Source organism: Prunus avium, chromosome 1 (assembly GCF_965620075.1).
Source record: "Prunus avium chromosome 1, drPruAviu1.hap1.1, whole genome shotgun sequence".
In the NCBI taxonomy this organism is placed as follows: domain Eukaryota; kingdom Viridiplantae; phylum Streptophyta; class Magnoliopsida; order Rosales; family Rosaceae; genus Prunus; species Prunus avium.
The window spans coordinates 23,780,769-23,796,826 of record NC_142284.1 but is presented as its reverse complement, the minus strand read 5'-3'; the positions used below and the strand labels follow the sequence as shown (position 1 = coordinate 23,796,826).

Genomic DNA, 16,058 nt, shown 5'->3' with positions numbered 1-16,058 from the left:
GATTTCTGGATGTGTTGATGGAATGATGGAAGTGTGGAGGATGGCTGAAGTGAGTTTGTAGCTTGAAGACTCCTCTATTTATAGGGTTAAGAGGGAGGAACATCATGATGAAATCCAACACCACCATTCCTCATTTAATACAACCCATAACTCCCACTTCATCTTGTCTATGTTAGTGTGGTTGGAATAAATCCCATCTCATACTTCTTTTGCTGCACCTCAAGCTTTCTTCACATGGGTGTTCAATTTTGGCTGCCTTTTGCTGCCAACCCATGTGGGTTTTCTTTTGGTTGCTGGAAATAAAAGATGCTGCTGAACCAGGCTTGGTGTATGAAGGCCTGAGATTTCAATATGTATCCAATGGGGATCAAATTTGGATATGTCATAATAGACACCCATTGGAACAACTTTGATGAAGAATGCATTCCCATCTGAGCAGTATAAGTGTACGGTTTGGGCCTTGTAAGTTGACTGCCGAAAATAGACTTGAATGTATGGTGTGCATTTTGATGGGCCCATGGATTGGGCTTGGATTCATCAATTGATACGTTTTAGCAGTCCATCTTGCAGTTCAGAATCTCTTCTTTCCAACCCCATATTAATTGGGCCAATACATGTTGGGAGGAGGAACTTAAGGCCGAAACAAATTGCTAACTCAGTCTGCTCGTTTTTGCACCATTTTGCATCTTTTCCTATCCAAAGCCACCATTGCTATCTAAGGCCCAATGAACTGAATGATAAACAGAAAAGGGATTAAAAGCACAAGTTTAACTCAATAACATAACCAAATCATAAGCTAGAGGGGTACAAAATGATATACAATTATGAACTGATCAAATACCTCCATACCTAGATTTTGCTAGTCCTCAAGCAAAACAACACAAAACAAAGTTAAAAACAAAACAAGAAGTTAACTAAACCACTTCCGCAGGTAACTCGATTGCATTGAGCGCATGCAACAAGCCTTTAAACCTCTAGGTATCCCTAGTAGGAGGAGTTGTGTCTCCTGAGGGTTTAACAGAAACGATACCCACAAACGCTTTACTAACTCTACAAAACAAAGTGGTTAGTAAAACTTGAAATCAACTAATGAGAACGAAAGAAAACTTTAGTCATACCTCCAACACCATAGAGTTGCCAATATAGGTGATCAATCAGTGTGTAATGTGGAAGCTATAGCTCAAAGGCACACGGTTTCAAAGCAAGCACACTCAAGCCTTGAGGAAAGAACATGCTTCGACTCTAATTCTCACAGATAACACTCAATCACTCAGAACCAATGGTTTTATTCTCTCAAACAAGCTTAAGTGAGTATATGAAATAGAAGCACAATATTTGGTTAGATCTCATGAAGGGAATCAAATACTAAGAATAGAGATACACACATACTTACCAGCACCCATGAATACATCCTCAAAGATCAGCTAGGTCTTTCACAAGGTTTGTAATGAAAGGTAAGGTTAGGGGAAATGGAAGAATTGGAAGGAAAAACAGGTAACTTAAGAACATACCAAGGTTGCATTCTTCATTGATCTGCAAGGTAGCATTGACTTATAATGGCATGGCTGCAAACTTCATGGTACCACCTGGCATAGACTTTATTTATTTATTTATTTATACTTTTTTTTACACTTAGATCAAATCGAAACACTTTCATCTTCGTTGATTTGATCTGCATCTTCATTAACTTCATTGCACAGAATCACACCATCTTTCATTTAGGCACATGGCAGCAACTTCCTTGCTTCAAACTTTATCTTGGCACACCTTGGTATATTTCTAAGCTATAGGCTCAATATAGCTCACTAGGGTAGTCTCCACTATTCTCCTTCGAGAATTTGAGCATGGTACTTTAGCCACCAGAATTGTAAGAACCAAAGCTTTGTGAAGTGCAAAATTCTGATATGAAACCTCAATTGCAGCTCCATAGCATCGATTGTATGACATTAAAAAAAAAATAAAATTAGTGACAAATGAACGAAAATTGAAAACACAAATGAATGAAATTTGAAAACCTTCCCCCCAGACCTGAATTGAACATTGTCCTCAATGTTCAAGCAAAGTAAAGATGATTGAGAACAAGTAAATGATAAAGGGAAAAGTTAAGAAAAAGTTTAGAAGAAAAAAAATATATATATATACAAGCAACTCACGGATGACCAGTTAAGGGCCTCAGAAAACACAGCCAGGGGATCCGGGAAGGTTGGAGGGGTCACAATGGTCCCGCTTAAAACCCAAACTTCTTAGACATCGAAGGTGTCGCCTAAAGAACTCCTAGACACTGTATTGACGGAGGTGCTCACTGGGGTTACCAAAAGTTAGCTCATATGAAAAAAAAATTATTTAAAGAAACAGAAACTTAAAATGACTAAAATAAAAACAAAACAAGTAAAGAGAAAGGATAGAAATGCTCCCCCTTGATGCGATTAGGTCGATTGCTACCAAGCACCTTCTTCTTGAACACATGGGTTGCCTCCCAAGAAGCGCCTTAGTTACTGTCTTGGCAAGACATTATGTGATCAGCTAAGTTGATGGTACAAAGGGAAGTTGATCCACCACATGGCCTGTTTGAATGCCAGCTGAGATTCCCTCATAGAATGGCTTTAAACGTTGTCCATTTACTTTGAAAGTTGAGTCGTCTTTAGGGTTTTGAATCTCCACAGCTCCATAGGGAGAAACATTGACCACGGTGAATGGGCCTTGCCATCTAGACTTCAATTTTCCTGGAAAGAGACGCAATCGTGAGTTAAACAAAAGAACTGACATACCTTTGGAGAACTCTTTCCGTTGAATGTTTCTGTCATGGTAACTCTTGGTTCGTTCTTTGTAAAGCTTTGCATTCTCATAAGACTCATGTCTAATTTCTTCCAATTCATTGAGCTGAAACTATCTTGCATGGCCTGCCTTGTCTAGATCAAAATTTAACTTCTTGATGGCCCAAAAAGCATTGTGTTCAAGCTCCATTGGCAGGTGACAGGCTTTCCCAAACACAAGACGATAAGGGCTCATCCCAATGGGAGTCTTATATGCAGTCCTATAAGCCCATAATGAATCATTGAGCTTGGCTGCCCAATCTTTCCTTGTATTGTTCACCACCTTCTCCAGGATGTGCTTAATTTCTCTATTGCTTATTTCCACTTGACCAGAAGTTTGCGGATGATATGGTGTAGAGACTCGATGGGTGATGTTGTACTTCTTCATGAGTGCTTTGAATGGCTTGTTACAGAAGTGGCTGCCTCCATCACTAATGACAGCCCTTGGAGTACCAAACCTTGTGAAAATATTATCCTTCAAGAACTTGAGCACCACCTTATGATCATTGGTTTTGGTGGCTATGGCTTCCACCCATTTAGACACATAATCAACAGCAACAAGTATGTAAGTACAACCAAAGGAAGATGGGAATGGTCCCATGAAATCAATACCCCACACATCGAAGAGCTCCACAACAAGTATGCTATTCAATGGCATTTCCTTCCTGCGACTTATGTTCCCCATCCTTTGACACCTATCACACTTAACACAAAAATTAAATGCATCTTTGAATAGAGTGGGCCAAAAGAAACCAGATTGGAGAATTTTAAGTGCTGTTTTCTTAGCTCCAAAGTGACCTCCACAAGCCAATTCGTGGCTATGCCTAAGTATGCTTTCTTGCTCTTCTTCTGGAACACATCTTCTGATGAGTTGATCCGGGCAATGCTTGAATAAGAAAGTTTCATCCCAGACATAATGTTTCACCATGGAAAAGAACATCTTCTTGTCCTGAGAAGTTAGATCATTTCTAAGAACACCACAAGCAAGATAATTAACAAAATCAGCATACCATGGTTCTTTGACTTGGGCAGCATATAGTTGTTCATCAGGGAAAGTATCATTCAAGGGTAGCACAGCTTCTCCTTTTTCTTCAACCACAATTCTGCTCAAATGATCAGCTACCACATTCTCACATCCCTTCTTGTCTCGAATTTCCAAATCGAACTCTTGCAGCAAGAGAATCCATCTAATCAAGCGTTGTTTGGCGTCCTTCTTAGTGAGCAAGTATCTAAGAGCTGCATGGTCAGAATAAACAATTACTTTAGAACCAACAAGATAAGAACGAAATTTTTCTAAAGCAAAAACCACAGCAAGGAACTCCTTCTCTGTTGTGGAGTAGTTGATTTGAGCATCATTCAAGGTCCGGCTAACATAATGAATCACATGGGGGAGCTTGTTCTTCTTTTGACCTAAAACTGCACCAATAGCAAAGTCAGAGGCATCACACATTATTTCAAATGGTAAAGACCAATCTGGAGCTATGATAATAGGGGCTGAAGTTAGCTCCCTCTTCAAGGTAGTAAAGGCTTCCATGAAAGCTTCATTAAACTCAAAAACAGCATCCTTAGCAAGGAGATTACACAATGGCCTTGTAATGCTTGAGAAATTTTTGATGAACCTTCTATAGAATCCAGCATGACCTAGAAAGCTTCTAATTCTTTTCACAGAGGTAGGGGGTGGCAGATTTGAGATGAGATCGATCTTGGCTTTATCCACTTCAATTCCCTTGCTTGAAATCACATGGCCTAGCACAATGCCTTGTCTCACCATGAAGTGACACTTCTCCCAATTCAAAATCAGATTTGTTTCCTGGCATCTTTTAAGCACTAGAGACAAGTGGTGAAGACAATTATCAAAAGAGGAACCAAAAACTGAAAAATCATCCATAAATACCTCAATGAATCGTTCCACCATATCTGAAAAGATTGACATCATGCATCTTTGGAAAGTTGCTGGGGCATTGCACAAACCGAATGGCATCCTTCTATAAGCAAACATACCAAATGGGCATGTGAATGTGGTTTTCTCTTGGTCTTCCGGAGCAATGGGAATTTGATTATAACCTGAAAAACCATCAAGAAAACAATAGTAAGCATGGCCAGATAAACGTTCAAGCATTTGATCAATAAAAGGCAAGGGGAAATGATCTTTTCTAGTGGATGTGTTCAACTTCCTGTAATCAATGCAAACTCTCCAACCAGTGATAGTTCGTGTAGGAACTATCTCATTCTTCTCATTCTTCACAACGGTGATTCCGGACTTCTTCGGAACAACTTGTACAGGGCTCACCCACTTAGAATCTGAAATTGGGTAGATGATTCCTACATCGAGTAGCTTTAAAACTTCAGCTCGAACCACCTCTTTCATGTTGGGATTTAGCCTCCTTTGAGCATCACGGGATGGTTTGCTGTCTTCTTCCATTAGAATCCGGTGCATGCACATGCTTGGACTAATTCCTTTGATGTCTGCTATGGTCCACGCAATGGCTGTTTTATGCTCTTTTAGAACGTTAATTAAGCTCTCTTCTTCATGTGAGGTGAGACCTGCAGCAATTATAACAGGGAGAGTTTCGTTAGCACCCAAATAAGTATATTTAAGATGATTGGGCAGTGGTTTAAGTTCTAGCTTTGGTGGGGTGATAATGGATGGCTCCAATTTCGTGGATGATGGTCCAAGAGGCTCGAGTGGTGGCCTAAAGGATGGTGGGTATGGTTGAAACACTTCTAAGGCAGCCACCACTTCTTGGAACTCCGGTTCACAAAGATCTTCCTCTTCTTGTGTTAAGACAGCTTCTAGAGCATCATTAGACTTTCTCTGCAAAATTTTGGAAGAAACCTCATGATCCACAACATCAATTGAAAAGCAAGAATCAAGAGAGATAGAAGGTTGAGATAGAGCATTAAGCATTTTAAATTCAACAGTTTCACCCAGAACACTCATGGAAAGGGTGCTATCTTTCACTTTGATAACTGTGTCTGCAGTGGCCATGAATGGCCTGCCTAGGAGAATGCAATCAACATGATCTCCATTTGGATTGTCTTCCATGTCCATCACTACAAAATCAGCAAGGAGAATTAGTGTATTAACTTGAACTAAAATATCTTCTACAATACCTTTTGGATATTTTATAGAATGATCAGCTAGTTCAAGTCCTACTGAAGTCTTCCTCATCCCTTCTAAGCCAAGCTTTTGATACAATGAATATGGCATTAGGTTGACACTTGCTCCCAAGTCCAACATGGCTCTTCCAACCTTCTTGCCTCCAATGTTAATGGGAATGTCAAAGCTGCCAGGATCAACTAGTTTTGGTGGAAGCTTCCTTTGCAACACAGCACTTACATTCTTGTCAAGCTTTACATCTTCATTTGGAGCGAAATTGAGCTTATGAGTTTTCAAGTCCTTGATGAACTTTCCATATGCAGGAATCTGTTCAATAACATCAAGCAAAGGCAAATTGATATTAACTTTACTCAAAATATCATAAATCTCTTTAAAAGCCTTATCTTGCTTTGCTTTCTTAAGACGGCCTGGAAATGGAATCGGTGGAACATATGGAGCGGGTGGCACGTATCTATCTTCTTGAAGATGTGGTGGCACAAATTTGTCATCTCTCTTATGGAATTGGAATTGTTTGGATTCCTGAGAATCTGATTTGGCATTAGGAGCAGATTGAGAAGTTTTGAGATGTTCCCCTTCTGTAGCCGTGGTCTCCTCCTCTTCATCTTCTACAATCACAACATCATTTGAAAGATTAGAATCAACTTTACTATCAATGATCTTACCTGATCTGAGCACATGAATGGCCTTGGCTTCTTGGTTCTTTGGATTGATCTCGGTTTGGCTTGGCCATTTCCCAGGTGCTCTTTGAGTTATTTCAGCAGCTAATTGGCCTATTTAAACTTCCAATTTGGCAATGGCAGCTTGTGTAGTTTGCTAGAAATTGGATTGGTTGATTGCCATCTGCTTAACTATATCCTCCAATGATGATGTTTGTTGTGGCTTTTGGAATGAAGGGGGATTGGCTTGATTCTAAGTATTCCTCCATGAAAAGTTTGGATGATTCCTCCAACCTGGATTATAACTTTGAGAGTATGGATCATTTCTTGGACCTTGGTTGTAGGAATTTACCAACTTAGCTTGCTCTTGCACAAATTCTGGATATCTAGCCCCAAGTGGACAAGCTATGGTAGCATGGTCAGGAGTTTCGCAAATACTACACACTTCCTTCGGAGGGCTTCTTGAGTTTAATGCAAGAAGAGCATCTAGCTTTTGTTCCAGTTTTGAAATCTGCACACTAGAAGCATCATTAGAACCACTAATAACACGTTTACCTCTTGTATCCGTATGTTGGGTCTCCATTGCTATCTCCTCAAAGAGTTCGTACGTTTCTTCTGGAGTTTTGGTTTTATAAGAACCACCTGCAAAATTCGTGACAATATTATGACTAGAAGGGGTTAGTCCTTTATAAAACAAACGCATTTGAAGCTTCAATGGAATCCCATGATGAGGACATTGATTGAGCATCCCATTGAACCTCTCCCATGCTTCACAAAACGACTCGTCATCTTGCTGTGCAAATAACAAGATCTTATCCCTAAGCATGTCGGTCTTTTGCGTGGAGAAGTATTTCTCCAAGAACTTCTTTTGAATGGCAGCCCATGTAGTGAGTGAACCAGGCTTCAAAGAATTCAACCAATATTTCGCCTTATCCTTCAAAGTGTATGGAAACACTCTCATTCGAAGTTGATCTTCTGTCACACCTGTCAAGGGAAAAGAACTCACAACATTAAAAATATCCTTTATATGAGTTAATGGATCTTCATTAGGTAAACCATAAAAGGAAGGCAGCATATTAAGATGAGAAGATTTAAGCTCATAATTTCGAGCTACAGTGGGCAGCAAAATGCTTGAAGGAGATGCTGGAATTGTTGGGATATCAAGTTCTCCCATGAACTCATTGGCAGCCATCTCTTCTTCTTCTTCTTGGTCTGAACTTGCTTCCGAATTTGAAAGTGAAGAACCAGGAAGTTCAGTGTGGAGAGCAAGACTTGAAAATGTGGCCAGAGCTTGCTCTTTTGCAGTTGACAACTCTCTTTCTAGACGACTCTGAATTTCAGAGGTCACTCGTCTGGGTTGCAACGATGGTCCTGCGTTCAAAGATCTAGAACGTTGGAACGAAGACCTCACTTGTTCAAGTAATGGCTTTTTAGACATAAACTACCTGAAACAGAAAATTAGATTAATTAGAAACACTAAAAAGAATAGGGTAACCTTGGGCACAAAACCAGGGAAGAACTTTCGTTCAGTCCCCGGCAACGGCGCCAAAATTTGTTGTTAATTATTATGTTAACTCGCAATTGTACGGGGCAATTAGTAGTATAGCAAGACAAGTACGAGGTCGTACCCACGAAGATTGAGAAGTTAAAACTAGTTATGTACTTAGCTTACCAAATTCAAGAAAGTAGGAGGTTATGTCTAAAACAGAATTTAAAGCAAGAGTGGTTGTGATTGTTGAACAAAATAAGCAAAATGAAATTGCAAACAAAAACAAGTAAACAAATGTAACAAAGAGTGGTTTTAAGAGATGGAAAACAGATTTGGAGACTAGGGCATTCGAATCACCATAACAATTCAATTCTGGGTTATAAGGAGTCAAGTAACAAGTCTAATTCAGATTCAAAGATTGATTCTACCTAAAGTATGATTAGGCCATGGTGTTTGGTCCTAACCTTGTGTTCCTAATTCCCTAATTTGATCATTTGTTGTCTAACCTAAAATTAAGCATTAGGAACCCATTAAGCATAGAAGAACAATTTAAACAACCAAGCATGTATCTAATCCCTGTTGTCGAATGTCCATACATACTCTTCCTATTCATAGTTCAATTCGAATTAAAGCATGGTGTCTACTCTTAATTCAAACCAAGATAGTTAACAAACAAGTTCTAATGGTGATCAATCATTCAAACAAGCATGTTAACTTATAAGCATATTGAATAAGAACATGAATCATGAATCAAACTTGAAACTCCAAACTTCAAACTTATAAACCCAGAATATTCATGTTAGGTTACATCGAAGCCCTAGTTATGGATTTAGCTACTCATAATGGAAAACAAACTAAAACAAAAATGGGAAAACATAATGAATGCCATAAGAGTAGAAAAACCCTTTTCTGAAGTTCTTGTGGTGTCCAATGCTTCTCCAAGAGCTTCTCCACGTCTAGAAGGATGTATGAAGGATATGGAGGTGATTTGGGATGAGTTTGAGTGAGTGGTGATGGCTGAGAAAGAGGAAATTCGTAGGGAAATGGAAGGGAGGTTTTCTGGAGCTGTTTTGGTGATTTTGGGGCAGTTTAGAGTATTGGGTTGATTGCTTGAGTGTTTGGGGTTGTGGGGATGTATGAGGATGATTTCTGGATGTGTTGATGGAATGATGGAAGTGTGGAGGATGGCTGAAGTGAGTTTGTAGCTTGAAGACTCCTCTATTTATAGGGTTAAGAGGGAGGAACATCATGATGAAATCCAACACCACCATTCCTCATTTAATACAACCCATAACTCCCACTTCATCTTGTCTATGTTAGTGTGGTTGGAATCAATCCCATCCCATACTTCTTTTGCTGCACCTCAAGCTTTCTTCACATGGGTGTTCAATTTTGGCTGCCTTTTGCTGCCAACCCATGTGGGATTTCTTTTGGTTGCTGGAAATAAAAGATGCTGGTGAACCAGGCTTGGTGTATGAAGGCCTGAGATTTCAATATGTATCCAATGTGGCTCAAATTTGGATATGTCATAATAGACACCCATTGGAAAAGTTTTGATGAAGAATCCATTCCCATCTGAGCAGTATAAGTGTACGTTTTGGGCCTTACAAGTTGACTGCCGAAAATAGACTGGAATGTATGGTGTGCATTTTGATGGGCCCATGGATTGGGCTTGGCTTCGTCAATTGATATGTTTTAGCAGTCCATCTTGTAGTTCAGAATCTCTTCTTTCCAACCCCATATTAATTGGGCCAATACATGTTGGGAGGAGGAAGTTAAGGCCGAAACAAATTGCTAACTCAGTCTGCTCGTTTTTGCACCATTTTGGATCTTTTCCTATCCAAAGCCACCATTGCTATCTAAGGCCCAATGAACTGAATGATAAACAAAAAAGGGATTAAAAGCACAAGTTTAACTCAATAACATAACCAAATCATAAGCTAGAGGGGTACAAAATAATATACAATTATGAACTGATCAGAGGAGTCATTTGGTTAAGTTTGAGTGAAATCCGATCTCTAGAACTACCCAAAACACCAACCACTCCAATTAGGAACGAACTGCCTTTGAACTTGAATTGTCCAAGTTCTTACACCTATAGATTTCGGATCGAGCCCAAAACTTGGGCAACATCATAATATGGTGGGAGGAGTCATTTGGTTAAGTTTGAATGAAATCCGATCTCTAGAACAACCCAAAACACCAACCACTCCAATTTGGAACGAACTGCCTTTGAACTTGAATTGTCCAATTTTTTACACCTACTGATCTTGGATCGAGCCCAAAACTTGGCAACATCATAATATGGTGAGAGGAGTCAATTGGTTAAGTTTGAGTGAAATCCGATCTCTAGAACTATGGAATACACAAACCACTCCGATTTGGAACGAACTGCCTTTGAACTTGAAATGTCCAATTTCTTACACCCATAGATTTCGGATCGAGCCCAAAACTTTGGCAACATCATAATATGGTGAGAGGAGTCAATTGGTTAAGTTTGAGTGAAATCCGATCTCTAGAACTACCCAAAACACCAACCACTCCAATTAGGAATGCACCGCCTTTGAACAACCACTCCGATTAGGAATGAACTGCCTTTGAACATAAATTGTCCAATTTCTTACACCTTTTGATTTCAGATCGAGCCTAAAACTTGGGCAACATCCTAATATGGTTAGAGGTGTCATTTGGTAAAGTTTGAGTGAGATCCGGTCTCTAGAACTACCCAAAACACCAACCACTCCAATTAGGAACGAACCGCCTTTGAACTTGAATTGTCCAATTTCTTACACCTATTGATTTCGTATCGAGCCCAAAACTTGGGCAACATCATAATATGGTGGGAGGATTCATTTGGTTAAGTTTGAGTGAAATCTGATCTCTAGAACTACTGATAAGTGCATTATTTACTATATTTTTATATCTCTTTTATTTGGTTTTTGTAGGGAAAGTTAATTTAAAATAGCATTATTACCTTACTTTCCTTATTTTCAGCTATTCTGCACTCTTGGAAGGATTTCGACTGAAAATCGACTTTTCAAATGAATTTTAGCGCAAGGCCAATTGGAGAAGAAAGCTAAGACATTGAAGATCATTGTATCAAAGTTTCATAATTTTCTACCAAGCCAAATGCTCCAGACTTGCAAGTCAAGACAGCCTAAGTTGAAATTCCGTCAAAACTGCACTGCTGTGGAAGATTGAAGATTTGAAGACCTTTCCGATTTTTCCTAGTGGTGTGTAATATATGCTTGGAAAGCTTAGAGATAAAGCTACGTTTCTCATATTTTTCCAGAATTTACTAGGAATTGGAACGACCTCAAAACGTGCGTGCAAGATGGCTGACGTGTTTCCAAGTCAAAGAAGGATTCTTTCCTAATTTGTTTCCTTAATTGTTTGGGATTTTGTTTTGCTTTAGGAGAGTTTTTCCAGACCTTTTAAGAGTAGGGTTTAGTTTTTTTACACTATATAAGATCACCCTAAGGATCTCTTCAGACCATCCTCCCATATACCATACTTTTCCACCAACTTTCATACACCCAGAGAAACATCAGAGAGAACCAAGGATTTGCTGCTACACTACTTGAGGAGCTTTCGAAGGTGTTCCTGTGGAGACTCGGAAGATAAAGTCCATCTGCCAAATCGGTTTTATGACAACAATTCTCTTGTTTATCTTTTCTTTTGTCATGAACTAATTATCCTTGCTAGGGCTACGATGTAGCCTAACCATGAATACTTAATTTTTATAGTTATATTAATTTCTTATTACTATTCCATGTTGAGTATTTGTTACTGTTCTTAATGCTTTGAATATCTGGCCAATATTTAATTGATTTGATGATCCAAGCGGAGACCGAGAGGAGATGTTTGGTGTTTGCTTCTTGTAACAAATACCATGTCTTGAATGAGTGCCCGAGAGGGACTAACATGACTCATGCAGTTTTCTTGCAGGTTCTCACAGAATTTAATGGGTTCTTGATTTCCTAAATCCGTTGCTCGAGAGAGAATGGGTTGTTAATTAAGAATACTTTTGGTTGAGCCCGAGAGGGGATATCGAATGAATTAGGAGAAACCAACTGTCAACATGGATAGTAATTAGGGTTAATTGGCTATAAGAATTAAGTGGAATTGGTTATGGTGAAATCGGATGCTCTAGTGTCTCATCATCTTGATTTTCTATCATTAATTAAATTGCTATTTTTCATAATTGTTTTAGGTTACTTAAATCAATCAATCTTCTTAATCAATTGTTCAGATAAACTTTTGAATTAATCATAATTGGTAATTAATAGGAAATTACAGTCTTCGTGGGAACGATACTCTACTTATTTCTATATTACTTGTGCGAATTGTGCGCTTGCAATAATTTCACAACAAGTTTTTGGCGCCGTTGCCGGGGACTGTTTTATTTTCTTTTAATATCAATATATTTTAATTCTGAGTTTAATTTGAATTTCTTCTTTTTGTTTCAGGTACTTTGATCCGTGTATGCACCGTTCTCGTACCCTAGAACTCATACCACCTGACCCAGAAATCGAACATACATTTCATAAGCGGAACAAAGGAAACAAAAAGCACACTTTGGTGGAACCACCATCCACACATATGGCGGAGGAAGCAGAAAGAGCAGTGAGGGAATTTGGCCCCCCAGTGGCAACTCCCTCAGCGATCCGACGTCCTTCTATTGCAGCCAACAATTTTGAGATCAAGCCAGCCATGATCACCATGCTACAGAATTCATCCGTATTTTGTGGTCTGCCGAATGAAGATCCAAATATACATCTTGCGATATTTTTGGAGATTTGTGACACATCCAAGTTCAATGGGGTATCTGACGATGCGATTCGTTTAAGGCTATTCCCCTTTTCCTTGAAGGATAAAGCCAAGCTTTGGTTACTGTCACAGCCACAAGACTCCATCCGTACTTGGGATGATTTATCCAAGAAATTCCTTGCTAAATTTTTCCCACCAGCCAAAACTGCAAAATTCCGACAAGATATTATGTCATTCGCTCAGTATGATAAGGAGCCTTTATATGAAGCTTGGGAACGATTCAAAGATTTGTTGCGCAAGTGCCCTCACCATGAGCTACCAACCTGGATTCAAGTTCAAACTTTCTACAATGGGTTGAGTCAAACAAGCAGGACACTAGTTGATGCAGCTGCTGGAGGGGCTTTAATGGCAAAAACGGCTACTGAAGCATTTGAATTATTGGAGACCATGGCATCCAACAACTACCAATGGCCGAGTGAGAGAATGAATCCGAAGCCAGCTGGGGTCTTGGAAGTCGATGCTATAGCTTTGCTAGCAACACAAATTTCTAACCTTACTAAAAAAGTTGATTCTTTGAGTGTTAATGCTATAAACACTAATACTAATTTTGGTTGTGATTTTTGTGCAGGTCCTCATCCAAGTTCAGATTGCACCACAGGGAACCCATTCACGTCTGTTGAGCAAGTCAATCAGGTTGGAGAATTTAATCGACAAATGAATAATCCTTATTCCAATACATACAACCCCGGTTGGCGAAACCATCCAAATTTTTCATGGAGCAATACTCAGAATGTGCAGAGACCACCACCTGGCTTTCCAACTCAAGAGAAGAAAGTAAATTTGGAAGATGCGCTTACTCAGTTGACTACGTCTACCACCCAATTTATGACTGAAACAAAAACCCAATTTCAAAATCAGAGCGCTTCTATTCGGAATTTGGGGGTGCAAGTAGGCCAACTAGCTAATGTATTGAGTGGAAGAAATCAAGGAGTATTTCCAAGCCAATCCGAAGTTAACCCGAAAAATCAAGAACAAGCAAAGGCAATCACTCTTCATAAAGGGAAGCAAGTGAATACAGCGGTCGACTTGGAAAAAGAAGCATCAGAGAAAGAAAAAGAAGCCAAGAAGTCTGCGGCGGAAGTGGGATATGCATTTTCACCGCCAATCACCACCACAGAAAAATCCCAAGAAGAAGAAAATTCTACACCAATTCCTTCTCCTCCATTGAAGCCATATGTCCCACAAATCCCTTTTCCGCAGAGGTTGAGGAAAAATAAAATTGATGGGCAATTTTCAAAATTTTTGGAGATGTTTAGGAAGTTGCAGATCAACATTCCTTTTGCTGAAGCTTTGGAACAAATGCCAAGTTATGCGAAATTCATGAAAGACATTCTCTCCAAGAAGAGGAAATTTGGAGAGCACGAGAAAATCCAACTGACAGAAGAGTGCAGTGCCATCCTACAACGGAAGCTTCCACCAAAACAAAAAGATAGAGGGAGTTTTAAAATTCCATGCACTATTGGAAATAATTTCTTTGAAAAAGCTTTATGTGATTTGGGTTCTAGCATTAATTTACTACCTTTATCTGTTGCTAAAAAGATTGGTATTGGTGAAATTAAACCCACCACTGTTTCTTTGCAGATGGCGGACAGGTCAATCACATACCCAGACGGAATTATTGAAGATGTTCTAGTAAAGGTTGATACACTCATATTCCCAGCAGATTTTTTGGTTTTGAATATGGAAGAAGATTTTGACACACAATTAATTTTGGGCCGTCCATTCCTGATTACTGGACGGACTCTGATTGACGTGGAAGAAGGTTTAATAACTGTGAGAGTTGGGAATGAAAAAGTGACATTCAAAGTTTTTGAACCAATAACATTTCACGGAAAAGCAGAGGAAAAGGAGACTCCAAGCCATCCATTGGTACATGCCTCCACCTCTAAAGCTGACAAACCAAGAGTTGCCAAACCTGCCTTGTACTTGGATGAACCAAAACCATACGACCCAGGAAGGAATGAGTTAGAGGAACTTCAAAATAAATCTTATGAAAGTGCAAGAATTTACAAGGAGCATACAAAGAAGTGGCATGACAAGCATATCAAGAATGATCGTGACGATACAACCTTCAAAGTCAAAGGCCATCGATTGAAACCACATATGGCAGCTGCATTTCTTAAGGATGAGACCAACGTCCTCCTCAATAATCCCAAATAACGCATCTGAAAGTCGGGCTATTGACTTTAAACTAAGCGCTTGTTGGGAGGCAACCCAACTAGGTACCTTCGTTCCTTATCTTTTTAATTTTTCGTTTGTGTGCTTCTCGCGTTCATTACTTTTACTATTCTCTGTCCTTACTTTTATTTTCATTTTAAACATTGAGGACAATGTTTGGTTTAGGTTTGAGGTGGGTAACATTCGTTTTATTTTAATTTTTTTTCGTTTTTAGTCTTTTTCGAGTCATGCAAAACATTGGTGTTTATGTTTCGATAATACTGTTTTAATCTGTAATGGATTTGAAGATTTGGCCCGCGTTGTCTTCTTCAGTTTTTTGTGCTGAATCCAGCCATATAAGGACCGTAATTTTCTGACTTTTCGTTTGCAAGTTATAGCTATTTTTCTGAACAGGGGTCTGGATCTGGAATTTTTCTGCGATTCAGTACTGATTTCTGTTTTCAACATCAGTTTTCATGAAGTTCTACGCTGTTTTCTGGTATTTTTTTCTAAAGAGAAGTTGTGCGTTTGTTTGTCTATTTTCTGAGCATATAAGGCTTGTCAAAATCTGTGCAATACTTTAAGGGATAATGGTTGAAAACTGATCTAAGGTCGAAATTGAAAAGAAGCAGTTTTTGTGAAATATAAATTCTAGTTAAAGTTATCACTTTTCCTTGCTAATAGAGATGTATATGTCATGTTTTGATCATGAATGCTTTACTAACATGTTGCCATGAAGGGTTATTGCATTATAATCTTTGCACTTCACAATACCATACTCGTAATGTTTTGGTGGACAAGGTTGCTATGCTCGAATGACTATGGAATATTAGTGGAGACTACCTTTGTGAGATATTGAGCCAAAAGCCATTCCTTGAGAGGGGTTTTATTGTTTCTACTCTTAAACACTCTTCGATTTTGTTCTTAATTAGATTGCTCTCATTAGGTTTGTATTGGATACTAAAGAATTCTCTTATTTTTGTAGGTACGTC

General features: G+C 39.0%; 1 protein-coding gene and 2 non-coding genes across 3 annotated transcripts; 2 read left to right on the top strand and 1 right to left on the bottom strand.

Annotated features, from left to right (window-relative positions):
- The first annotated feature begins 7,309 nt into the window (after nt 1-7,309).
- On the top strand, nt 7,310-7,416 carry LOC148297627 (small nucleolar RNA R71). Its single transcript, XR_015833244.1, has one exon. It is a non-coding gene; the product is annotated as a small nucleolar RNA R71 (small nucleolar RNA).
- A 5,148-nt stretch (nt 7,417-12,564) lies between these two features.
- LOC148297625 (uncharacterized) lies at nt 12,565-15,295 on the top strand. Its single transcript, XM_088247785.1, has one exon. It carries the CDS (start codon nt 12,565-12,567, stop codon nt 15,067-15,069), a length of 2,505 nt encoding a protein of 834 aa, XP_088103911.1. The 3' UTR covers nt 15,070-15,295.
- Nucleotides 13,060-13,166, bottom strand: LOC148297626 (small nucleolar RNA R71). Its single transcript, XR_015833251.1, has one exon. It is a non-coding gene; the product is annotated as a small nucleolar RNA R71 (small nucleolar RNA).
- Nucleotides 15,296-16,058: the final 763 nt, after the last annotated feature.

Bases quoted from the DNA above. Each gene is read 5' to 3' on its own strand.
- LOC148297625 (XM_088247785.1), top strand. From the start codon at position 12,565: ATGCACCGTTCTCGTACCCTAGAACTCATACCACCTGACCCAGAAATC.